The sequence below is a fragment of the Ruditapes philippinarum genome, unplaced genomic scaffold (assembly GCF_026571515.1).
Source record: "Ruditapes philippinarum isolate M1 unplaced genomic scaffold, ASM2657151v2 ctg1897_1_1_1_1, whole genome shotgun sequence".
NCBI classification, from domain to species: domain Eukaryota; kingdom Metazoa; phylum Mollusca; class Bivalvia; order Venerida; family Veneridae; genus Ruditapes; species Ruditapes philippinarum.
In genome coordinates, this window is record NW_026862470.1 from 70,229 (window position 1) to 97,498 (window position 27,270).

At 33.3% G+C, this 27,270-nt stretch overlaps 3 protein-coding genes across 3 annotated transcripts; 1 reads left to right on the forward strand and 2 right to left on the reverse strand.

Annotated features, from left to right (window-relative positions):
• Window positions 1-620: 620 nt before the first annotated feature.
• LOC132719184 (carnosine synthase 1-like) lies at window positions 621-4,932 on the reverse strand. The gene is made up of 6 exons (XM_060702935.1): window positions 4,812-4,932; window positions 3,310-3,526; window positions 2,857-3,016; window positions 2,055-2,338; window positions 1,598-1,684; window positions 621-1,291 (listed from the first exon to the last, which is right to left on the reverse strand). Exons 1-6 carry the CDS (start codon window positions 4,923-4,925, stop codon window positions 813-815), a joined length of 1,341 nt encoding a protein of 446 aa, XP_060558918.1. The 5' UTR covers window positions 4,926-4,932; the 3' UTR covers window positions 621-812.
• A 3,774-nt stretch (window positions 4,933-8,706) lies between these two features.
• LOC132719183 (gastrula zinc finger protein xFG20-1-like) lies at window positions 8,707-10,450 on the forward strand. Its single transcript, XM_060702934.1, has 2 exons — window positions 8,707-8,732; window positions 9,979-10,450. The coding sequence occupies exons 1-2, from the start codon at window positions 8,707-8,709 to the stop codon at window positions 10,448-10,450; spliced, it is 498 nt and encodes a 165-aa protein (XP_060558917.1).
• A 1,506-nt stretch (window positions 10,451-11,956) lies between these two features.
• LOC132719185 (uncharacterized) lies at window positions 11,957-17,744 on the reverse strand. Its single transcript, XM_060702936.1, has 3 exons — window positions 13,250-17,744; window positions 12,810-12,941; window positions 11,957-12,467 (listed from the first exon to the last, which is right to left on the reverse strand). Exons 1-3 carry the CDS (start codon window positions 17,416-17,418, stop codon window positions 12,287-12,289), a joined length of 4,482 nt encoding a protein of 1,493 aa, XP_060558919.1. The 5' UTR covers window positions 17,419-17,744; the 3' UTR covers window positions 11,957-12,286.
• Window positions 17,745-27,270: the final 9,526 nt, after the last annotated feature.

The following is a 27,270-nucleotide window of genomic DNA, read 5'->3' on the forward strand; positions in this document are numbered from 1 at the left end:
AGAAGGTGCACAACGAGAGTAAGATAGCAAAGTTCTTAGACGTGACAAACAAATACAGACAAGACGATACAATACCTATACTATATTAGTCGGATGTCGATGCTTCCCTGCACAGTCTGTATGGAAGGCACTGGTTAACCTAGGGATTGAATACAACTAAAACAAAGAAAAGCTTTGTCCGTAGAAAACACCAAGTTGGATATAGCTTTGTCATAACGATATGAAATGGAGGCATTCACGACCGAACAGTGCTTAATAAGTGATCAGAGAAATCAGAATCGCGAAAGAACGCCCAAAACGACAAAATTGATAATGTTACAGGCTCAGGTTGATTCATACTGTTCATGGACGGCCCCCTGCTGATGTGCCATTACGAGGGAGTACCAAATAAGGGGCCAAACATATATTGATAGGATAGATATTTAGCAGTGTTTTTTATAAATCACTTCCAAGAGTATCTTTAAGAATATCTTAATTAGAAATTTTAATGATATTTATAATAAATTGATTAAATGATAAAAAAGAAATCATTGAACAGATTTTATTATATACTCAACGCATGTAAAGAGCATTACAATGTGCGTTAACTAAAAATAATTGCAAGTTGTAGGCATACAAGACTAGTACTCATTACATGATAAACTAAGTTTAACAATTAAAGAAGAAGCATTGCTTATTAATAATACGTAGTTAAATGATTAAATATATCAATAAAATGTAAACAATTTTCTAATATTTGATAAAATAAAATTTACTTTTTATTATAAAAATCTAAATATAAAAATATATTATTATATTGAATAACATAAATTTCAAAAATTCTTTATAAACTGTTCAACTTGATATTCCTTTTGATCTATGTGCAGCGTTTTACACACGTTTATCAACTTTGTCTTTGTCTCAATAGAACTTGAACTAGACACAGCAACAATTCCAAAAGGTTTTTCATAAGGGGAAGATTTCTCAAGTGTTTCAAGAAACTGTTGATAAAGGACATCCCCACTATCAATCATTTTTCTCAATTTATCATTGGAGTGATTTTCTGTCAGTAGTTTACTATGTAGAGATGGTACGACCATCACGCCCATTTGTATTGTAGTTTCCGAAAGGTCTGGCATTTCAGGCTTTATTCCGCTTGCAATCATCATTGCATAAAACATTATATCAATTCCGTATAATTTCTGTAACCAATCCCTGAAGACATATCCTCCCATTCTTGGATTGATTTCTATTAGTTTAGGTCCATTTGCTGTCATCATAAATTCGGCATTAAATAATCCATCTGTCAGCCCTTAAACATAAAGAGTTACTAGTATATCGGATGATTTACAATTTATAAACATTTACAAAACTAAAATTTTGAAAATGATTACATTGGATATCGTTTTATCTCGTTTTTCTTTTTTGTCAGTAACGACAAAATTTAATTCTGAATATCATGGAAAATGGAATATTGAACAAACCTTTTAATAAGAAAAGAAATAAAAAACATTATACAATGGTAAATGTTTAAAGGATATGTATTACACATACAGGCAATAGTCGGCAAATTCGACCACTTTATCTGATCTAACTACACTTATATTTTTTTACAAACCTATTCCAAGACAGCATCTAAATGCCGCGTCAATGATTTGGTTACGTTGTTCTTTTGGTAAAAATGTAGGCATACGTCTGGCAGTAGCTGAAATAAGTTTTTTAAGACATAACATACTTTTTAATATCAAATGAGCTATTTAGTTACAACATTTGATTGAATAAATTAGTCTAAATATTCAGCTACAATGTGTTTAATTATTAATTATTATTATACATTGACATGTATTATGTTATTAGGGTAATCACGATTTTCTTAAAAGGCAGGAAACGTTCCATTGTTTATTTTTGATACATCAAAATGTATTTGTATTTATTTTCCCAAATGTTAAGAAACACAAAGTTAGTCTGCTATTATTATTGTATGAGAGTAACCTACAATCGTTTTTAAATTAAAAACAGGTTTTGAAATTATGGATTATATAGTTGTGATGACTAAGGCTACACTAAGATGTTACCTATATAATACGGTTGTCTCACTACTCCGCTGTCGGTGACAAATGCACATATCAGAGTCTTGTCGTATATAACGACATCAACAATATGTTCAGTGCCAACGTAAAACTCCCAAGCTGTCATTGTATTGCCAAGATTAAGTCCAATGTGAGGAAAGTCCGAGTCAGTACGAAGAGAGCTTGTTACTTTTTGAAACTTAGTTTTCATTTCCGTTTGACTTTTAACCATGCAAGCGCCAACGGCTGCGGAACAATTATCCAGCTTCAGTATTGCAGGAAACTTGAAGCTGAACGTGTATGACCAAAATAACATCTTATTTAGAACATTAACATTTTTTTCTGTACTAAAACTGTAAAATTCTTTACTTTTTCACGACAGAAGAAAAATATTTTAAGTATTTTTTCAAATTAATAAGAAAAGGATGTTGCTCTCTGAAACATCCCTTGTTTCAAGTAGTTTTGATTATTTAATATATAATTATACACAAATTTTTATTCACAAAGCCAGTTTGTTTATCGTGCCATTGCAGCGTACAATTAATTTGTAGTCTAGTAAAGCATGATCACTTGCAAGCAATAAAAATGTATTAAAATTGCATACTCAAATTGAGTCTATTCATGGGAGATAATGTATAAAAGATTGCTTATTATTCTTCATGTTCTTCAAAAACAATTTTAAAATTAATTGCGAACGTCGGAAAAGGGCTTAACTAATAGGATTTTATTATTTGAACGCTGATTTTGTGCTTTATTTATTAATATTTGAATGCCTCAGTCAGGTATACAAAATCTAAAGTAGAAATACCTTTCCGGTAACCTGTCACAGTCCAATGCACTTCTAAGGTGAACCGCATGTGTAGCAAATATACCGGTGTTTGAATCACCACCCTCCTTTGAGCTCCTTCTCAAAACATTCTGTGTCCATGACTTTGAAGTAGCTATTACGGCTGCATTGTAAGTCAAACCTAGAAATAAATTATTGATGTGAAACTCCGGTGTGTCCATATGTCAATGTAACATGTAAAGTAAATAAAATGGTATTAATTACGACAAAGACCATTGCATAGAAAAAACAATCTGCATGTTCTAAGTAAAGACAAATGAAAGCAAAGTTGCTCTGCGAGATTATTTTAGTTGAAATCATTAAAGCACTTTAATAGGTAAACAATCTGGCTTACTTGAAGCTATGCAGAAGCAAGCTATATGTGACTTTGATCTTATATTGATAATAAAAGTGAAAATGATGAAGATACAATACCTCTTAATTCCATCTTTTCGCAAATTAACGCTGCCAAAGGTGTACACTCGTTACAAAATGAGAGGCAACCATCGGCTTTTATTCCCCTTTCGTGTATCAATCTAACAATTTCATTTGCATGCTCATGGTCCCGTGTATGATCAGTATAGTCGTATTCGATAAAACCGTGAACACCATTAATTGAAAGGTGGTTGGAGTCATGTTCCACAAGAGTAACCTGTGATGCGAAATTGTACTCAATGGCATGTAGAACTTAAATATTTGTAAATAATATCGAAATGAATTATGGCTTTTAATTTGATAAACGGGTTTTTTTTATTTTGGCTACGCCATTATTTTTCTTATTATTTTTTTTTGCATAACTTGTATAAACTTCATGAAAAATTAAATCATAATCACTTATCACTTGTCATAAAAACGGCCATATGTTAGTCGCGAAACATTCTTTATGTATATTTAAAGCGGCCTTCAGTCTTTTTAAAGGTTAAATATGTAATTTTTACATAAATCGTTTCTTATAATTGTCAAATCGAAAGAATTAAGGTATAAAATAAAATTTGTCGTCGATTAAATACAAAAACAATGAGCAACCCCTCGATACTTCTAATCTACCGGTCCTTTTTACAATACGATTCTTCCATAGCAACCAATGTTACATTTCGCGAATGCGCATTTTGCGTAGGGCAAAAGCGCATTAAAATTGACAACAATGTATTATAGTTTAAGGCTTTAATAGTCGTTATTCCATGTTATATCAACATAAAACAGTAATTTGGGGATGACTTAAAGCGATAAGTACTTAAAACGTCAATTGATATTTATAACAGATATACATGTAATAAATATGCAGTACTAATAATCCAATAGTCAAAAGGCGCATACAAAAGACGTCTGTTTAAGGTATCATTAGACGACTTTTTCATCCGTAATTTGAAATTAAACAGCAGGGTGTTAAAGATTAAATTTTATAACCCCTGTATTACATAATATTACACAATTTGTATTGTACACTTTCTTTGGGTTGGCCAGGCGGTAAGTGTCAAACAGATTGACCGGGACGTTTTAGAACCATGATATAGTTAATCACGTACAATTATGAAAATCGTAATTTAAGTAACTTTTATATATACCGATCTCATCAATGTTTATTGATTTGTGAAGTGACAATTAGTGTGACTTGCATTAAAAAATATTTACATGTGTTACGAGAAACCGGATAAAATGAGTGTTGTTTCACTTTTCTAAAAGATTTTGAAAAAACAATAACTATCTAAAATATAATTATGTAAATTAGTAAAAACAAATAGAAACGAACGTCACGAGACGCTATAAATAGCAATAGCATCGAGACGCTGTTTTAAAGAACGCTTAACAGCGGTATGAAGCACTTAGGTAATAATACTGAAATACTTGGTTTGAAACAGCACAGAATTGTTTTTCCAACTAAAAGGCTGAAGGTCACTTTAATAAGATGTGGCGTTTCTTTAAATCAAAATATATACCTTAATGCCGTAACTGTCAGCATCTGGCCCTAAAGTTCTCATTCTGTACGACCCTCCACTAATTACGATAACATGTTTACCTTTCATTACGTGTTTCTGAGCCATTTGCTCCATTTTAGTCTGAAACGAATTACAAAATGATATTGCAAACTTATTTCTGATACATTTAATGCAGTACGATAAGTAAATTGCGAAAGTAATTTGTCTTCATCTTGCATACGTCTAATAATCTGAATGAATACAATTATGTTAAGTAAAATTGAAATACTGTACAGTGCTATCCAAATAAGGTATACTTTTATTTAACATTTTCCACTTGATTGGAAAATTCTCAGGAATACGTCTTTAAGTTTTTATGTTGTACTAAATGAATATATTATCAACATTGAATATTCATAGATCCTATATAATATAAAGAGCTCGCTGCCTTTCAAGTGTGACGTTCCGTGAACAAAAGTCGCGCGCTCTCTCTCTCTTTCTTTTGTTAATGACTACATATTCATATTTTGAGACAAGATTATTCCCTTATCACATTGAAGCGATGTCGATGAAAGCAACTGGGAATGGTGTGTCTGTTGCCGAGAACAATGCATTCTGCTGTATGCAGATGAAATTTTTATCCGCTTGAAATGAAGACAATCTGTAGCTTATAAATATAACAGATATTTTATACATAATTAGAGATAAACAAGCTATACAGTTGTAAATCCATTTCAAAGTCACATTGCGCATTTTCTGACAGCAAAGAAGCTTCAGTTAATTATACAGTTACACCTCAGTATCATGGCATGGAATATGATTTAAAATATACTTACATCAGATGACTGCAGAGTTTTGTTATACTAATTCTATTTGTGGAATGCCAGTATCATAAAACTCCGTTTCAGAGATGCCAATATTACATGCAAATCACTTTATTTTTGACATATTAATATTAAACGACAAGACATGTTACACCCCAATATTATTATATTTGACAATACAGAACAGCTCTTTCTTGTATCATAGTTTGGGGACCTTTCTGTTGAAAACGTGTCAGAGTTAAATCGTATACATATATATACATGCACAGTGCGTTAACTGGAGTGCAGGTATTAGTTACCCGCACTCCAGAGCATGCCAATTGATTGGTTCATTTTGTCTGGGGTTTACATGTTGTGATGACAGAGAAAGGGATAGCGATGGAAATATCATATTCAGATGCTCGTTCATTGGTTCCTTTGTTATGGGGTTTCATGTTGTGACAACAGGGAACGTGTTTTTATGTTTGACTATGATACAAAAGTGAAAGAACATCAAAACACTCGGCAATCTGATTAATAATTGGGGGCAACGCCCCCTCGTACAAATAAGATAGCCTCGTGTTTCAATGCTCTTTCTATTGCGGGAATCGACAACCTAAGCATCGGTGAACAACTTCATTCATGTTAAGTTTTATGACCATGCTCCTAGTTTAAATACTGCTGAAGCTACACACGGCACAAATTGACAATATTCGATTTGACGTGAAGGGCAATAACTCTGGCATGACTGCCCGAATCCCGAATCGACAAGCAAAACGCCAGGTGCACAATAACATAATGCTAACCAACGTACATCTAAGTTTCAATACCCTAACTAAATTATTTCTGAAGCAACACATATTTTCGACAAAGCCAGTCACTGTGTATTAACAGTTCCATCTTACTGGAAAAATGATAAGCAAGGCGGCGTGGACTGATTTATGATGACGATGATGATATATCATTGATGATGATGGTAATGATGATGTTTTTGTTGCTGTTGTTGTTATTGTTGTTGATGATGATGATGATGATGATGATGATGATGATGATGATGATGTATAATTAACGTTGATGTAGGTAGATAAAAACGGCGATGATAATGTTAGTTTACTATGTAAACTGAGTGCCATATACGGTCAGGCCTTTACATACGAATATGGCACATAAACACAGCTGTGATTAATTCGACCGAAAATGTCCAACACGTGTGACATATACGTTCCGTGACATATACGGTCCGACAAAGCCACCCGCTATGTAACAGTATGGTGTGATCTTTCTGCCCTATGCAGATTGCACATGCTTCATGTGATCAATTTTGCATAGCAACGACCACGTCGTGAAAAGGTCCATTTGTGTATGAACAGCTTGCAGTCTCTAACTTTCTATCACCATTTAGAAAAAATGTTTTCACCCATTTACATTCTTTTCATCTCAGATTTACACACTTGAGCAGAAACGTTTTGCACTGTTACACTCTATCAATAAATCATTAAAATTTTGTATAAAAATGCAACGTTGTTGAATGTCACTCTTCACTTATTTTTATTCTTATACGAAAGACCGGCGAGAACAATTCAAGTTCATGAATTCCCAATTTCATCTTCGTTAGGTCACAGTTTCAACTCCATAAATTCAACTTTTACAAATCAAAGTTTCAACTTCATGAAAAAAAACATTTTCAACTACACGAATAAACGATTTCAACTTCGCTAATCAAACTACACGAATTCACGATTTAAGCTTTACGATTTAAGCTTTAAGATTTCAATTTCGCGAATTCACAAAATTTCAGTGTTGAACTTACACTCATTCAATATCCTCTATTTATCACACACCCGAGCCGATTTTGCGACTCCGTAAAAATGGTATTGCACGGCCGTGCATATATATTAACGTGACGTCATTAGCGTTATACAAACATAGTGTAAAGATGCGTTAAAGACTCTTATTTCACATTAAACGGTCTTTATTTTGGGTATGTGATAAAAAGAATATTAGATTTGTGTAAATTCATTACTGAATTTATTGCACTCGTTGAATAAAATAATATTAGGCTCGCCGGAGGCTCGCATAATATAATTTTATTCAACTCAATTTATAATATTGGGCTCGCCGGAGGCTCGCATAATATAATTTTATTCAACTCGTGCAATAAATTCAGTATTGACCTTACACTCATTCAATATCCTCTATTTATCACATACCCGTGCCGATTTTGCGACTCCGTAAAAAATGGTATTGCACGGCGTGCATTTATTTTGACGTGACGTCGTTTGCGTTATATAAACATAGTGTTAAGACGCACTTAATGTTAGCATTATTTATTACATGCTTTTCGGTGGTTTATAGAAATATATCAGTGAACTAAAAACTGATAAGTTCACAATTTTAAACAGTGAAATTATCAATTTTTTTAATATTTGAGCCCGTGAAATACAAGCGTTTACAGCACTGGAAACCAACTTAATGACGTGACGTCGTAAATGACGTTACGTTGTTTTATTATTTGGCGCCCTTTTCAATTAGTACTTTTTTAAACGTTTCTTTGCATATAATAAAAAGAAAATTTGTTTAGTTTATTGTAAGATCGAAATATATTTCACCTCGTGAACACCAAAAGTTCATATTTCACTAGTGGCTTTTTGGTGCTCACTTGGTGAAATATATTCCGATCTTACACTGAACTAAACAAATATCCTCTATATAATAGGCGCATCAAGGAAATCAAATATGATTCTTTTAACTCAAAACGGTCTTTATTTTTGGTATGTGATAAATAGAATATTAAATTCGTGAAAGTTCATTAAATTCGTGAAAGTTCATTACTAAATCTATTGAACGAGTCGAATAAAATAATATTATGCTCGCCAGAGGCTCGCATAATATAATTTTATTCAACTCGTTCAATAAATTTAGTATTAACCTTACACTCATTAAATATCTTCTATTTATTATCTTTTGCGTATTTTTTTTCAATTCTAAATGGAAAATTTGACACGTGAATGACGTGATCCATGCAAGATGTTCAAATTTCATATTTTTGTTTTTACACCGTAGGGAACGTGTTACAGTATCGCGCTTTCCGGTTACAGTATAGAATTTTCAAGATGGAGGACTATATGCGGCAAGACAGGTAGGTGATTTTTTATTTCGATCCATACTACATGTAGTTTAGTTTTTTAAAGATGTTTTTGTGTTTCGCTTGTAACGAACTAATTCCGGCATCTAGTCATATATTTCCTTAGACCCTGCATCGCAGTATTATCTATATATTGGCTCATAAATTTGCAGATCTGACAGTTTAAAAATTCGAAATCGAGAGACGAACGCATTTTTTTCTCCCATTCTGACATTATTTAAGCATGCCTATAAAAATTAAACCTGCAAAACATAAGTCCTTTGTGTTTAGAAACGTTTATAAAAAGAAAATGACCAGTTGAACCTATTTTCTTGTTCGTAAAACACGTTTGAAAAAATAAACAATGTTACAGTATAGAGCGGGATGAATTTCACAGAGTAACAGTATAGACCAAGTGGCTTTGTGCCGAATTGGTTACAGTTTATACCCAGATTTCGGTTACAGTTTAGACCCTTGCCAAATTTCAAAAAAAGTTTGTGCATAAATTGTTTTATCAAGTAATCCATACGTTCCTATTTAATATATTCTTGAAGAGATCTATTACGTTAATCTGAAGCAGAAAAGTTATAGTTTTCTATTTTCCTTACTTTAAGTCCTGTATGTTCAATGATACTTTTTTTGTAGAATAAGCAATGACTTATTCAGAGTAACAGAAGTATCTGTTATCAAATTGTTGGAGAGTAGAAAGATAATTTTTGATTTCATTACACATTATTACGCGTATTAGAAATAAAACTTATTTCAAGTTGCAATTTTTATGTATAAATATAATGTACGAATAGGTTAGTTTTTAAGAGTTGAATAGACCAGCTTTAAGGTTTGTAGGATCAAATGTAGCCGATTTTTCTTTAAAAATACACAGAATTGATTTTGAAATATATAAATACAAAAACAAACAGCATCTACGTTTTCTGTGATTTTAAGTTTCATTGACATTTAGGTCATATGACAACTTTCCAGCTTTGCTGGTTTTGGTAGACCTCATATGCCCCTTTGTTAATCATTTCAGACAGGAGTGGGCACCTGACCAGAACAAGTGACAATACGTAAGCTAGCTTGATAGATTCCTCATATGCAAAGAATCCAAAGCCACGGCGGGATTAGAACCACGGGGTAAAGTGATTTGAGGTCGGCGAGCTTATCCCAAATCGACCACTATTATGTTGCCATAAGGAAAATATTTTGGAGTTGTCTGTTGTTAATTATATTCTGTATCTTTCAATATCATTTTCCTTTTCAGATACCAAGCCATGGACGAATCATTTCATTACGAAAATACTAAACTATGCACGGACTGCGGAAAACGATTCGAGACTGGCGGTGGTCTTAGAAAACACACGTTGTCGAAGCACGATGGAAATAACAATCTAAAACATGTGTGCAGTGTCTGTAAGAAAACATTTCTTGAGAAACACCAATTACAAAGTCACATGATTCAGCATGGGTCTGAAAAGTTTAAATGTATTATGCCAAATTGTGACAAGCAGTATTCTTCAAAAACAGCTCTCAAGCGCCACGTTGTTCACTTCCATGAGAAGAAATCCTACTCGTGTTCCACATGTAACATTGCTTATAGTGATAAGCACGTGCTGAAGGACCACGTAGTCGCTGTGCACACACACGGCTGTTCGCACAGATGCAGTAATTGTGGAAAAGGGTTTAAATGGAGGGCAAGTCTGTCGAGACACATGAAGAAGAAACATTTAACGTGAACGATGCTTCTGAAAGATGCGTTTAGATAAAAGGAAGATCAATATAACTCCGTTAGTTTTCTTTTGTTGATTTTTTTCTAATTCTTGATGTTACTGATTATCTCCGCCTCAAGGTTGTAATAATATCTCCATTACCTTTAATTCTTTATAAATCATAAAACAGAATCGAAATTTAATAAACCTGCTGATCTAAGTTTAAAGAACGTATAAAAGATTTTGATTTTGTTTGTATTTATCAAATCATAAGGTTAGTTAATTTTAACATCAATTGTTCAAGCTAGTTCATAAGTGCTTATAAGAAACCATTTTATCCCGTGATAATTAAATATGTTAGCATTATTATTTGGTGATTGATCTGAGATATCTCTTGTGATTAAACTGTGATTGACCTATGATTAAGCTGTGATCAAACTGTGATTTCTTTTATGATTAAGCTGTCATCAAACTGTGATTTCTTTTATGATTAAGCTGTGATCAAACTGTGATTGAACTATGATTAAGCTGTTATTAAACTGTGATTGAACTATGATTAAGCTGTTATTAAACTGTGATTGAACTATGATTAAGCTGTGATTGAACTGTGATAGAACTGTGATTAAAGTTGATTGAACTGAGATTATTTTAGTTTATTTATTTTTAGTTAATAAATTTTAACTTTCAAGTGTGTAATATTATGTTTAAATGTTAAGGTACTTGTTTAATTATTCAAAATGCATATCTACAATGTATATAAGCTCTACCAAAAAGAAAATTGATTTTTTTTCTCCTTCTCGTTTGAAAAACAGTTTCTATTTCATTTGCGACTTACAATCAGCTGTATCGTCATTTAAATTGTCGTTTTCCTTTAGAATTATCACTTTCATTTAATGTCAGGATGTTATTTTTAACAATGTTATTTTATTTAAATTTATGAAAAAATGAGTATAATTATTATAAAATCTGTTCCAAAATTGTGCTGATGAGAATACCAAATAAAAGAATAATTGTACATTGTAATTCTTATTTATGCCACTTTGCGACCTGACAAATAAATTCAGGCAAGTAAGTGTGAATCTAAAATAAAGACCCCTAAGTCATGATTATAGACAAGTGATATGCTTGTAAGATATCAGTACCATTAGTTAAGCAAGGACAAATGTAATATAGAGGACCATTTTTATGAAAACGTACTCGAGCTTGAAATGTCAAACCAGTTTAGATTACACTTTTATATAGTTTTTTTATAATGGAAATCCCTTTTTTCTACTCTTGTAAATGCATGTATATGAGAAACAATTTAACTTGTCTCAATACTCCCTAAACCACATGTGATTACATCAGACATTAATTTTTTTCGGTTTATAATAATGTAGTACAATTTAAATGGGGACACACTAAAACGGGCTTAACAAATTGAAGGGAAAATGTAATGTTTAAAACAAACTAAGCACTTCAGAATAAAATATCTTCACACGATAAATCAGAAGGAGATAAATGACATTTGAAATATATCATACAGCTACATATACGATTTATTATCACTTGTATAAAAATGAAGTTACAATAACTAGCGTGTCTTAAATATTTCCTTTTAATAATTTACTATTCAATATATATACATCACTGCATGCAAAAGAAAATCGAGTTTAAAACTTATTGTAAGCATACATTTATTGACATATTTTATCAGGCAATTGGAAAATAATATCATTATTATCATACAAAGTCGCAGGTTGCAGAAATCTTTATGTTACGGGTATTGTCACTTTTTAATTATTTCGAGTATAATATGTAAAATTTGAAACATATTTTTAACTATCAACTTAATATTTCTTTTAAATATTGAAATGCATTGTTTCAATCATCGTCCTTTAAAACAAGCCCCCGTCTAACGTGTGGAAGTATTTTAGCTTCGTGTGTCCTATGGTGTTCTCGGACTGTGAGCGGTCGTCTTCCCGGTTCCTCTGGCTTAGATACATTTCCGAGTTTCCGTTTTGTCTTTCCTCGCTTACGGTCACTGCTATCAAATGGGTGATCTCTAAAACATATATAATTGATAAAAGTTATTAAGAACTTAGCCTACAATATTTTATGATTGATATGAAAATTACGGACCACAGGTTCAAGCTCCAAAGTTCAAACTGCAATTTTCATGTTATTTTCTTGTGATTAATGCTTCCGAGGGATCAAACTTTATCCAGATCTTTTTTTCAATTGACAAATTACGTATCGTTTATAAATTCAAATGTCATGATATGTATATGATATTAACAATATCAATGTACGTATTCCTTATCTTCTTCATTAAGTTAGTACATTTTTCTTATAGATATAAAAGCTACACAAAAAGTCATATTGCAAGAATGTAAAATGATTTTACCGGATTTTTATTGTTGATAGATCTCGAACAGATTGCCCACTACCGTCTATTCCGGTACCATCTACTGGATAAGTGTGGTCATAACTGTTACATGGATATACTTTTGCCACAGAAGTGCACATATAAAATCCCCTGAAATGTATTGTATATTGTTTAGTTTAGTGTTTAAAAAATGAAACCCAAACAGCGTTTAATAGCCAAATAAAGTCACTTTTGGACTATGAGTGTAGCTTGGCAACATGATTTGTTTTTATCATATAGATACGTACAAAAAAGAGAAATATACGAAGAAACTTAATATTATTCATATAGAAAAACAGAAAATCAATTAAAGTCCAATACACAATATTTATAAATTGGGCATGTGCATTAAATGCAAGTAGACATATCTACTGTATTTTGCACATATATTCATTTAAAATATGTGTTCATATTATTACCTGTTTGGGTTCATTCTAGCTTCTGTCAATTCGGTTGCGATACTGAGAGCGGCAGATATGTTATCTGGACGCAACACGCCTTTTCCACACGGATCTATGTCTTGGAACCCTCCAAAAAAGTTCTCAATGTCTAGACTGCCAACCGCCCTAACATTGTAAGATCCTGATTTCGAAAACGAAAATAACTGTATCCGTCTTTCAATTCCTGTTAATAACCCTTCATACAAAACGATAGGAATATCTTTGACATAGGCGCCTGGTGGTGGAAACACTCCTAAGTTTACGTTGCTGAGTAACCATTTTCGAAGCTCTAAACGGTATTTACAGCGATCCATCGCTGAGATGCCCGGTTCGTCTTCGGCTCTATACCAGTTCCTGATCAGTTTACAAAAATATGCTTCGTTTACAGCCCCCATATCTTTAAGACACATTTCTACCTTCTCTGAAAATGTTAACACGGCGAATGCTACACTTTGCTTATCTATTAAGTCTTTTACATGTGCTGTATTTAAACCACATCCATTTAGTGAGCTATTTTCGGCAACTGAATGAATATATGCTGAACTGATTCCAGCAGCTGGCATACCGTTTGCACAGAAAAGCCTTCGAGCACCACATAACTGATGATAAACATCCAATACCATAAAGATATAATAACCTAATGTGTCGTTGAGTTCAGGTTGACTGTACCAAAACGGCTGGTCAGAACAATCTAGTGACGAAATTGAGATGTTTTTACCAAAAGGGTTGTTTCTATACCAATCATCAAGCTTTGCTGGAAATATGTTTTCAGCAAGTAAAATGTTCAAATGGGCTTTAGACAATTTTTGAAGAGCTGTTTTTGCTAACGCTTTAAGTTGTGGTATAAACTTCCTTTTCTTAGCTGTTGGAGTGATACTGCTTCCGTCTCCTATAGCTTGAGAAAATGCATTTACAAGGACGTGCTTATTGGAGGATGTATTCACTTTTATTCCCTTTGATTTAAATTTTGAAATAACAGGCCTTAAGCATACTTGAAGCTCATATGCTAAAAAGGAATTTGCAATTGTAGTTGCGTTTGACAACTTTTCTTGGAAATCAACAAGAGTTATTTCCCATTTTTTCATTCTGTTTGACTTCTGGTCTCCCTTTAAAGAATCTAACATAAGCAATAAGTCTTTTTCATCAAGAAATACTGTTTCCGAACTACTTAACGGGTGGTCGTTCTGAATACTGATATTTTCATGATGATTTAATTCTTCTGGTGTACTAACGATTTTTTCTGGGTCATCATTCATAGAAGTTGTTTCTTCTTCTTGTGAATTTTGATGGCCAGTGATAATAGAATGGATATTTTCGGCAATGACAGCAGTTAGCATTTCATGAACGTTGTCGGGAACATTATTCAAAACATCATCTTCCACTTGCATGTCAATGCTGTCTTTTTCCTTGTTGATCTCCAATTGTTTCTGAATCATATGCATTGTTTGTTTTGACATTTTGAACAATTTATTGTCTTTTTTGCCTTTGACTTCGATAACATTAGTGCAAACTATCGCACCATTCTTTATCATTGTTTTTTTCCGTCTCCATACAATGTCAACACAATCTTGTAAGTCATCATAGTTTGAAACTTCGACTTTGTTGGCACTGGAAATTTCTTTTATTATATCAGATTTAGACCTTTGTTTAACTGAGTTATAAACGTCACGTTGCAGTTGAAGAATTGTTAAAGGTATCTCGTTCCGATCTCGCACAACCAGACGATACCACTGACCATCAAATGAGCAAACTGGTACATATAAGCCCCTTTGCAAACATTCGTTTAATACAAATTCTAACATGTTTCTCAAAGTTCCGGTTGGTAGGCTATACCCTTTTAAGCCATATGCTATCGGAACTGAATGAAGAGCATTCGTGTTATATTCCCTATCAAGGTCCGAGATCATAAATCCGAGAAATTCAGAAGCTTTATTTCTTGTAAGTTGGTAAGCCCTATCCAAGTTCTCTTCTGCATTGTACAGTATTTCTTGAACTTTATTAGTATATGTAGGTTCCGTTAAATTACAGTCTGAATCAATGTGCTTTGTACAATATACTTCAGCAACGTCAACGTGTGCCTGGTCTGGTATACATTCAACAGCTTTCACCGATAATACTTCCATAATGAAATGAACATTTGTATTTACGAAGCTTTCTATTTTTTGCTGAATAATTTTTAGACTTTCAGATTTTTTCGTGGGTCGTCTGGGTTTATCGCCACCGTAAAGAGTATAAATCTCTTGTTCAATGAGTGACCACAATTCTTCATCAAAGGTTACTAGTTGCACTGTAGTTGACTCTTTCGAATAGCAGGTGAAGTATAGCTGTTTGACATCGAGTGCTTTCATTTCTAACAAAACTTGGGTAACATAATATTTTGGCAGTGTATACAATACTGGTGCTGTATATTTCTTTCCTGGGAATGGGCATTTTACTTCTACTCCATAGATAGCTGGTTCTGATTGTGATGATCGGCAACTGCCATCTGGACTAACCACAACGTTTACATCATTTAGTGACAGCGGATAACAACCTTCTTCAAAGTAACTGAGTTCAGGATTTAAAACTGGAAGAACTTTTGCAACCAATGTAGCAATACCATTGATTTCGTTTTCAGTTCCGTATGCCATCATTTCTTTGACACTGTCTGAAGGCTCAGGTTTACTTATTTTCAAAATGTACTCATCATAATGCTCCACCTGTTTTTTCAATGTTCTTAGACCAATAGCATCGTTACATGTACTTCCGGTAATAGCTGCATTTTTCCTCAAATTAAACCATTGTTCACTTCTCTGTTTAGTGTACCTTGGTTCGCTGCCCCCTTCAGCAAAATGCTTGTAATTAACTATATCTTTCATGTTCACATTACTTTCACTGGTGTAATTTTGCCCATATATTGAAGCAACTACTCTGCATATTTCATCAATCACTTTCAATAAGTTCGATATGCATGCTTTAATGTCATAAATGCCTGTTATAAGACTACTTATGACGAAAACTAACTTTGATTTTTTCCAATCTTCACCAGCTTCTTTTTTCAGACGGTCTTTTGATGTTTCTTTTTGTACGATCATTTTTCGAAGTGAACTAATTCTCTTGCTCAAGCATTCAATGACGTTTCGAAGCAACATCGTGAGACCATCTATTTGACTTTTGTTGACTTCCTTATTAGAAATACTTTTAATTTTATCGCCAAATTGGTTAACTAGTTCAACCGTTTCAGCAATCATATTTTTCTCCTCTTGAAGTGCACGACGCTTTTCTTTTAAAGTTGGTTTGTGTTCGAATCCCCAAAGATCGATATCACCTTCTGGGCCACTTGTAGACGCGTTAATCTTCTTTCCATCTAAACATATTTTGTATGTTTTAGTAGGATTAGAATCATCGGCTACTTTGTCTAGCAGATATGACAAAATTCCAGGTTTGATTTCATCTTGTTTGACTGGAGCCATGTTAGAAGACATAACACTCTTACTTGGTACGGCAAAGTTTATCATTCCCTCTACCGGAACAAACTCTCCTTTTTCACTTGTTCCTGATAGTTCTGTTCCCGTATGCTTAGGACCACTCATGAATCTAAGCCATTTTCCATGGAACAGACGATACCCAATACGCCAGAACCTTTTAACAGTTTCAGTGTACCTCATAGCTGATGTGTTTTCTGATGACAAAAAATTACACACGTCCATAAACAGAAGAAAAGAAATATTATCAAAGGGAAACACTCCATCTGATATCATTTTATTAAGATTAAGCCAGGTTTCAAGATGACCATTTATTTTCATATGTTCCAATACATTAGGCAGTATGGAAATCATTTCATCAAGATGTGCGTTTGTTGATTGACTGTCCGATTTTTTAAACGGTATCTCTGCATGGTCTGAGTGTTCTTTTAATGGTGTAGAACATTTAATTTTCTTGGGAAATGGGCTATGAATGCTGTCTAAAGTTAAATTGTGCAAGGGAGCTTCTAATATGTCATCTTCTCCACCTTCGTTTATATCTTTCCCGCAACCTTGACACATCAAATCATTGAATTCCTCTAGCTCCATGTTATCTAAGCAGTAATTTACTTGATTAGGTTCCCTTACAACGACAGTCCAGTCTGATTCAACTTGTAGCCACTGTCCGAACTCTAATATATCCATTGGAACAAGGTTGAAGTTTTTTGTTAGAAAACCAAATCTTCCTGTTCGCTCGTTAAAAATCTTCGTTCGTATTTTCAGAATCTCATCCCCATGGGATGCTACTAAGTGATCTATACAGCATTGCAGATCATTCGTTTGCTCACTGCAGTAGAAACACAAAAACTCCGGTACATGGTGTCTGAAAAAGAATAAACAACTTTTAATTTAATAACGACATAATCAATCTTCACTTCATCAAATAAGCATTCAAAATGACGTCGGGGTCATGGTTTGAACAAATTAAAGGGACTCCATTCAGGTTTTGTGACATGACGGAACTGGAAATATTTTTTGAGATATATTTTCTATGTGATGAAGGATATATAAGTAAAATGGTTGAAAAATTATAGCTCACTCCCCATTTCATTTAGAATTTTTCCAAGCTTAAAAAAGTGACTCCAAATCGAAAAGCGTCGCAATGATTTTCACTAAAATCGGACCAAGAAAACGTCAATAATACGATTTTCAGTATTTTTATGACTAAATTTCATAATTTTTTATTTTGTTTTTAAATCTGCCTGTTTTAAGTGCCTCATTTGAACTATGTAAGAAATTAATATTTTATCATTTAGGCTTTTGAACCTCAGTGGAGTCCTTTAAATGAAAGTTTTCTTTACAGCGAATGCTTTTTGGTCTGGGTGAAGAAGATTTTCAAATATCGCCTATTTTTAATATATATTTTTGATGTTTGTATCCCAGATTGCAATAGACTTAAACCATTTAAACAAATGTATAGTAAAATTTCATGCAATTTTCATCAAATTTGCTCAAGTAGTTACTGTGCAGTTGTCATTACACACGCATATGAATGACGGACGGACGAATAGCCATCAGGTCCATACGCTCAGTTGTTGAAGTGAGATTAAAGATTTAAAGGTCTAAAAGTTATATATACCTTTTACCTAGTATCTACAGAAGCAACAGTTTTGTTAATGATGGGGTCTAAACTGTAACCGAAATCTGGGTATAAACTGTAACCAATTCGGCACAAAGCCACTTGGTCTATACTGTTACTCTGTGAAATTCATCCCGCTCTATACTGTAACATTGTTTATTTTTTCAAACGTGTTTTACGAACAAGAAAATAGGTTCAACTGGTCATTTTCTTTAATAAACGTTTCTAAACACAAAGGACTTATGTTTTGCAGGTTTAATTTTTATAGGCATGCTTAAATAATGTCAGAATGGGAGAAAAATGCGTTCGTCTCTCGATTCGAATTTTTAAACTGTCAGATCTGCAAATTTATGAGCCAATATATAGATAATACTGCGATGCAGGGTCTAAGGAAATATATGACTAGATGCCGGAATTAGTTCGTTACAAGCGAAACACAAAAACATCTTTAAAAAACTAAACTACATGTAGTATGGATCGAAATAAAAAATCACCTACCTGTCTTGCTGCATATAGTCCTCCATCTTGAAAATTCTATACTGTAACCGGAAAGCGCGATACTGTAACACGTTCCCTACGGTGTTTTAGGCTTGACATAAGTGGAACGCCTTTAGTTTAATGTTTTTTTCTGTTATTGTTGATTTATAGACGTATCATACATACTTAATAAGCAAGACACTTCATCATAATGCCGTCACATGAATTGATTTAAACATAAAGAACAAAATAAAATAAAGTCTATATATAACAATTAAAGACTTGGTTGAGTTTGATTGTGTCTGTTAACGAGTGCAACATCTATCACGCCTAAAGTACATAATTTAATGAAGCAATATGTTATACAATTTATACTATCTATGTAATAAAATGTGCATATATTCACTGTCTGTAAAATGATACAAAATAGAATGACAAATCAATATTATTGCTTCATCGGTAAATTTACAAAATGTCATGGTAACCGTCAATTTTTTTCATTTTGTTAATTCTAATTCTTGTTAAGATTTTATTTATTTCTCATTTCACAGTGAAGTATTTAATATGTCCTGTAAGTAGATTCTATAAGCCTCTTAAAACCTAAGAGTTTAAATATTTAAAAAGGTGTCCTGTGTTATATTTAATTAAACTTTTACACTAAAAGACAATTGTAAAATATTTAAAGTTTACCTGAAATAATGTAGTATATCCGCAGTTGTTAAATGCAGGTGGAAATCTCACATGAGCATAGGCCTAAACCATTATTGATGCGTGTAATATTTAACGCTTGAAGGGCCAGTTACACAGACGGTCGGTCCCAAACCGGTCATTCAATTTTATATTTACTCGCTGTTATGATCGGTTGTCATGCGTGATTTTATTTCTGGTTTTCTGTGTAAACGGCCATCGGTGACAGAAAGCAAACTCAAACGGGGTTGGATCGGTGATAAAAATGCTGAAATACTATCGGTTTTTATCGTGTGTAAATCGGAGCTAAATCGGGCGTAACGCTGAGTAATCGGTGTGTGATAGCTAGTCATCAGTGGTTAAACGCTTTCCGTCAAATATGGCGGGTGATTAATATTTGGTTATCTTTGTTCGATCGGCGATATCGGTGATTAACAGCTTGCATATCTCCTGATATAGGTTGCTGTCGATTATTTGTAACATATTTTCTCCGATCGAGAATTTTAAACATGTTTAAAAATCCCAATCGATAAAAATTATCTTTCCCCAATAGCAGTTGATAGGTGGGAAACAGGTGACCAATAGGTGATATCGGTGTTAGATACGTTTTCATCGGTTCACTCCATAATTTGGCTAAAAAAACTACCGATCAATCACCGATGGCTCTGTGTAACTTGGGTGTGAGCGAGGGCTGTGGTTTTTGTGAATGTAATACGCGGAAAGGCCGAGCGGGGCCGAAGGCCCCGCGAGGGATGTAGCGCTCTTAGATAACATGTATGACGTGTATCAAATCAAAATAAAAGTAAATGAAAATTTCAAAAAAAAATATATCCTCTACCATGGAGTTGATCTGTGCCTCTACCTAATGAGCTGTGAAGAAATCCTTAGTTAACTGGGCGCCGCCATTTTGAAATCCCTTTGAGCTAAATATAGATAAAGAGAGCGCTTTTACATTATTATGACTACACATGCTAAATAACACTTACGGTGAAAGAATGATGTACAAAATCAGAAAATAAACATGCATTTCATTGATAAGAACTAAAGTAACGATTATAAATATAAAAAGTTACTTTAACAAATCCTTTTTGATAAATAAAGCACATTAAAAATAACGTTAAAACAACAACTGTGATTTGAGATTAACAAAAATGGCGGACGGGAGCTTCCAAACGCCGATGCATGTGTGTGTGTGTATTTGCGTTTATTTATACTCGCCACCGGTTGCCCATATGGGCGAGTCCTCCAGAAGAGTATTAGTCATTTTAGATTTTTGGAGGATAGTGCAATTACAGATACAGAAAGATGCCCCAATTCCAGAAGCTTCTCCTGGTTCTTTAGCGTGCCAAGTGTTTAAGCACCCATACACGGGACCTCGATTTAAAGTCTCATCCGAAAGACTGATTAGTAATTTTAGTTGGCCAGCCCGGGAATCGAACCCACAATGTCGAGATTACAAGTCTCGCGCTCTAACCGATTGAGCTATGCGGGCTGGCTGCCGATGCATGCTCAGTGATCCCCCTTTACATTCGGAGATTTTCGGAATATTCCGAGCGCTCCGATGATAGGTTTAACACCACCAATTTATTCGTTTTGTTTATGGTACAAAATACCTGCAAGAAAGACAAGTTTGCTTTTTTAAAAAGAAGCATACGAGAGGTCTTTTTGCTGGTGCGGAAAATTTGTTTAATTCGCAAATATTTGGGGATATTTTTGCTTATAAGACACTATGAATGGTTATAAATTACAATTATTTAACAAAATAGAATTTAATATGAAAAAGGCAAAGCCTTAAAGCGAGCTCGATTTTCTTTTACCGTAAAATAGAATGAAATAATCGTTCATTTTTATTTTACATTTTCCGTTTTAAAATTGTCATTCGGTATTTTATACACTGCGTCCGTTTATTCTGGTCCCCCCTTTTTATTATAGTTCCCATATAAGTGCGCAGGACACCAGTCTACGCTTCCGTTTTCAATCAGAGTACATCGGCTTTTATCGTTCTCTTGTAATACGAACAGTTGCGATGTGTTGTTACGAGCCAGGCGTAACGAGAAAGAAAAGCCAGCAACAAACTTGTAACAATAACAAATTTATTACAGAAAAATTAATAAAGAAAATTAAAACAACAAATTATGTGTACAAATACCTGAAGTCCAAATATAAATGTAAAATCTAATGTCTAGTCTGATCCTGGAATGATCCCTTTTTGAATAGCACAGTTAAATCCAAGTTAAATCCAAGAACACTTTAGAATAAATTCCCACAATAAAATCCACAAGAATAAATTCAACTATTTTAAAATAATCCAAGCTCCAATAAATCACTTAATATCCAAGTTGATAGCCTAATTAATTCGGCGTGATCGGTTTGACCCATTTTACAGACTTTTTTTTCTTACTGTCAAACCGTTACGCCTAATTTTAACTGTCATTTTTACGCACGGAATTCTACCGGTAACACTATCGATAGTTTGGACTGATTTTTACTGCTTAAACCTAAAAGTAACTTCAATTACCTCTAAAGATCAATAGAATATAAATTTTAGTACTAACTTCTCCTAGAAAAAATATTAGATTGTACCTGTCTTAACGCATACATGCGATTTATTTCAAATTTGTACTGTCTACTCTATCTTCGGCGGACATGTTATGACGTCATCGTAAAAAATCGATTCCGTGAAAGCTGGTAGTAGCTACCAGTGTGTCTAGCAGGTAAGTGTGGGTTACGCATGAAGATTAAATTAAACAAAATATCGGGGGAAATAAATCTATTCATCATTTTTTAAATGTGTGCATTATTAAATACTATTGAAAAGTATCATTGTATTTAACCTAAAATGCAATGGTCCTGTTGTTTAATATTTTTTTAAATATCTTAATACATGTACTCAACATTTATCAACTGGTGGCTTGCCTTCTTGTTTACTGCTAATGACTGCCAAATGTCACTCTCGGATAAAATACTGACTTTATTTATACATGCATATTTATATGACAATTAAGAACGTAAAAGAAATATTGAAGGAAACTTTTTGAAATACACTTCAAATTATTCAGTATTTGTACAAATAATATTTCAAGAGCTATTTTTCACCGATTGCCGATGTATAATACCATATAAAACCTATTGATTAAATTAAATGTCTTCTTGACATACTTTATTAATTTACTAAAAAGGAACTTTATTGTGATCCAGCCATATGCTGTGTAACTATAAAGGAAGGGTCACATATTTTAATTGAAATAAATCTTTTTATATAGAATATTAAAAAAAAAGTCATTGAGAAGATCAGATTTTACAAATGAACAGATTAAGACTTATAAATGTATAAGGTGTATGTCTTGTTGTTTCATACTGTTTTGGTGACACTTTTGTTTGTGTCCCTTGTTGTTTTCTCGTCTATGGTAAGTATCTTCCCTTTGCCCCTAGTTTTATTTCTTTATTTCGTCCCCCTCCCCCGAATTTCCTATCCCCTTCCCCTGTGTCTGTTAACTTAGTGGTCCTGTTTCATACTGTTTTGGTGACACTTTTGTTTGTGTCCCTTGTTGTTTTCTCGTCTTTGGTAAGTATCTTCCCTTTGCCCCTAGTTTTATTTCTTTATTTCGCCCCCTCCCCGAATTTCCTATCCCCTTCCCCTGTGCTCGTTTACTTAGTGGTCCTATTAATCATTCATTTATTTATTTTCTTTGATTTCCTTCTCAGTTACATTTTAGTGATAAGCCTGACCGTGCTCTCCCTTGCGCCCTGTCCCGTTTTAATTTAGAATCATCGTGGGCTCCTTGCCAATGGTTCATGTTCCTGGGTCGTGTGGGAGTTGCGTTCATTGAACGCCGCCTTTCCTTGTTCATCTTGTTTATCATATTGTATACATGTATACCGAACCGTAACAAACAGATAATGATTATCAATACAAGGTTCGGCAAGCAAGCAAAGAAATGTAAAGAAACAGAAAAAACTTATCCACATTCATGTATCCACCCTCGAAAAAAAAACCCCACCAAAAACGCCTGAAACTGCAAAATCGAAACATAAATACACAGGAGTGCCAAAGACGGCTCTGGTAGGTGCAAGTGCTCCCTTTCGCCGGTTTAAACAGAATTGACCACTTAAACATAATAATGTTGAAATTTTTAATCAACATCCACAAATGTGTACATAATACGGCGGTAATCATGGAACTTTCAATGTGACACATTCGAGGTGCCGTTCAACGGGAACTAGACAACATGGAATTTTTAATGGGTATCAGAGGTTTTGGTGTCCTTTTGCGACAGTCGTTCTAACATTTCTCCCATCTGTCTTACATTGTTATGCTATTCAACGTCTAAATAACGGTCACTAAATTTCCTCTTGCTGCGTTTTTATCATAAACCCCGTCAAATCTGTGCGACAATTGTATTTTACTGAGGACTGTCTGAAATTCCATTTTATAGTTTGAAATTTTAAGATTTTTTTCGGAATTTTAAAGTTATTTTTGGTTGTTTTGAACTTCTTCCCCTTCACAACCGTCCTCAATTTCTTTTAAAGATAATAAACTAGAAATTGATATGGAGTGTAATATAAATTGAAATTCTTCTTTGCTTCATCATTGTATAGTATAATTATAATTATAATTCATTAAGATGTACCGTATTAATTTACATTGTTTTTCGTTATGTGGGAAATCATGGCAGGGTTATAAAAAAAAAGGTAGTTCAGAAATTTTCACCTAATGATCACAGATGTTAAAAAATCCAACTTAATAATATCTAATTTGACAAAATTTTTAAACGGACTTAAATGCCGTATGATCTGACATCATAAACTATTTAATTTGTAAGTAAGGTTATCAGAATTTTCTTTTCACCATTCTCTTTTAAATGTGAATATTTGTGTGTAATAAAAGAGGTTATTCCTCGCAATAATTCATATAAATAACATAAACAATTGTATAATAAAGCTTGGCAAAATACAATCGATCGCCGCCGATTTACCTGTTTTACAACCATGGTTTTACCATGACACCGCTTTCCAATATTTGGCCGCTTTCAATAACATTCAACGATTAAAAAAAAATTAAAAGTGGAATATTTAAAGGAACTTTCTGTTCGACTTTTGAAGTATATAATTTGGAACCCCTTGCATAAAAAACCGATTTCGTTCAGGTAATGTATATTCGTTTTTCTTTGAACTTTTTAGTTTTCCGCTCCCAACAACTTCTAATTGGGAAGCGGCCGTGCATAAAAAAATGCAGTTTCGTGGTTGGAATTTTTTGGAAAAAGGAACAACAGCGCCCGTCCCCAAATTATTTCGGTGTCTCCCCTTTGACAAGTCTAATTAAGTTTGGACCTACCAAAGTTGAATAATACTCCCCAATTATATTGATGACTTTTTAAAAAGGTAATGGACTGACTTTCAAAAGGATCAACTGATGACTTTAAAAGGTAAAGAAATTGAAAAATTATCCGTAATATATATTTAAACTAGGAAACATTCCAGAAAAGTCTATTTATGTTTCTATCATAATCTAGCAACTTTTCAAACAATAAAGATCATTCCGGAAATTTCTATCTAAATTAATGCATGAGTTTTCTACAATAGTTAAGAAAGTTCTAGTACATACATGTAGTTTATTGTTCTAAAAATAGGAACAATTGATAATATTGGAAATACCAACTGGTCAGATTATAAATTATATACAATGTAATATGTTGCATACATAACAGTGTCAATTCGGTACTTTGGGCGGAAGTTTTTCAAAACATCATCTAGAGGTACTCGCGTTCCGTAAAGATCGCTTTTGCGGCAGGCCCTTTGGGCCAGCTGGTCGAGCTCGCTATTATAAAATTGTTATTTTGGGGTTTTGGAGTGATATATGTGGAATATATTACCTGCTTTAAGATTTTATATCACCCGAGCCGTTAGGCAGAGGGTGATATTTTATCTTGACAGGTAATATATCCACATACATCACTCCAAACAAATAATAATTTTTTTACCCTTCCCCTGGCGAGTTTAGACGATTTTTAAAAAAATCATTGCTGTTTCAAATGAAACGTCGAAAATAAGATTCCCCTTTAGGATACCTCTTCGTCACAACATGACGTCACATAAATACATGACGTATTTTTCCCGTACCTTACGAAAGTAAACAATAGAAAAGGAGTAGTCTGTTGAACGCACTTTTTTGTAATTAATATCAAGCTTTCACAAGGTCATATTTATTTCCGATACTGATGGTTATATGTATCATTACTCAACTTTGGTAAATATTTATCATTTGACAGTTAAAAAGTGCTTTTAAATCGGAATTTACACCGCGTAAAATCGAACCGTACGCGCATCACCTCAGCGCATATTGTTTACAACGTTGGGTACCAAACGGGGAAATTTAGTGTGTATATTACCCGTCTGGCTCGGTTATATCAATTTCTTTCGGGTGATCAATATCCAATCAAAAAGGCGGAAAAAATCTGGAAGGGTAATAATATATTATATTGAATAATTATAGTATCATAATGAAAGTTTGTTTTACTCTTCATTTTAAATGATTATATGCTGGAGAAATGGACATTTTTCTTGGCGCATTAAAAAGAGAACAGTTTGTGTTATGTCATCAAACTTAATTTAAAATAACTGATATAAACATGCATTTATATTAAAAGTAGTATCAAAATAAAAGTTTCTAATAAAATTCAATAAGCACATTTTCGGTTTATGTTTCGATAAGTATATTGAAACATTTCCTCTACATTTTCGAAAACGGGCATAAAGTTTGTTAATCAAACAATTTTAAGTCCCAGATTTACATAAAAAAATGTTATATCATTTGATTGGAATACACAGTATATAAAGCTGCATGCCCCCAACCACAATATTGAGGAAAATCTTGAGTAAAATTTGTGCCATTTGCGCCAAAAATCTCCGTTGCGTTAAATTTAGTCATACCGGTCCAAAAGATTAAGGAGCAGCAAAATTTCAGTACATGGTTCACTCGGTCATATAATAGTGCATGGTGATATTGTTCCTGTAATGTTCACTGTAACTAAATACCGAACATGAAATAGTAAAACGCTATTCAGAAAACAATATGGTAATCGATTTATACAATTTTAAAGATTAAAACGGAATGAAACATCCACGTTGCGCTAAATAACGTAAATGATATTTTCCGATTTATCTATGATCCGATTTGTCACTTCGATGTTAATTTTTCGTTTAAGTTAAGTCGTATTTTGAAACGGAGCATGCGCAAGACAATTTTTGTAGACTGCTCCTAATGATTTTACGCTTTAAATGGGATTCGTTCACTACAATCAGATACGAAAAAATGGATGCCGCCAGCAATCAGTCTGAACACTGTGGTGAGGTCTCCAATCAGGTTTACATGTACACTAAAGATCATAATTCATAAGAGCTTTCCGCGCCATAAGTAGCACCTAATTTCATATTAGATTTTATACGGAAAATACAGAAAATAAAACAATTAATAGACAATTTACATTCGCACTTAAGTGTGTAAAATTAATCAAAATAAATACAAATGTACAATATTGTAGTTAACATGGAATGAATTATATGTTAACACGATTTATGTTATTCCCGAATATAATGCATCATTACACGATATATGCACGGCATAAAAAGGAATGCTTACATGTCATATGACGTCAAATGTGACGTCAGTAAGCCAAATGAAATTATGAAAATTACTTTCTTTCAGTGTACTCTATGTAGTATCAGTGTTCTTGCGCGGTCAAATAATGAATGAA

Coding starts and splice junctions, on each gene's coding strand:
- LOC132719184 (XM_060702935.1), bottom strand. CDS start 4,925: ATGGAGCAAATGGCTCAGAAACACGTAATGAAAGGTAAACATGTTATC. Junction 2,339..2,856: donor TGTGACAGGTTACCGGAAAG/GTATTTCTACTT, acceptor ATACACGTTCAG/CTTCAAGTTTCCTGCAATAC. Junction 1,292..1,597: donor TAGATGCTGTCTTGGAATAG/GTTTGTAAAAAA, acceptor TTTATGTTTAAG/GGCTGACAGATGGATTATTT.
- LOC132719183 (XM_060702934.1), top strand. CDS start 8,707: ATGGAGGACTATATGCGGCAAGACAG. Junction 8,733..9,978: donor GACTATATGCGGCAAGACAG/GTAGGTGATTTT, acceptor TTTCCTTTTCAG/ATACCAAGCCATGGACGAAT.
- LOC132719185 (XM_060702936.1), bottom strand. CDS start 17,418: ATGGATATATTAGAGTTCGGACAGTGGCTACAAGTTGAATCAGACTGG. Junction 12,942..13,249: donor GCTAGAATGAACCCAAACAG/GTAATAATATGA, acceptor AATACATTTCAG/GGGATTTTATATGTGCACTT. Junction 12,468..12,809: donor CTATCAACAATAAAAATCCG/GTAAAATCATTT, acceptor TATATGTTTTAG/AGATCACCCATTTGATAGCA.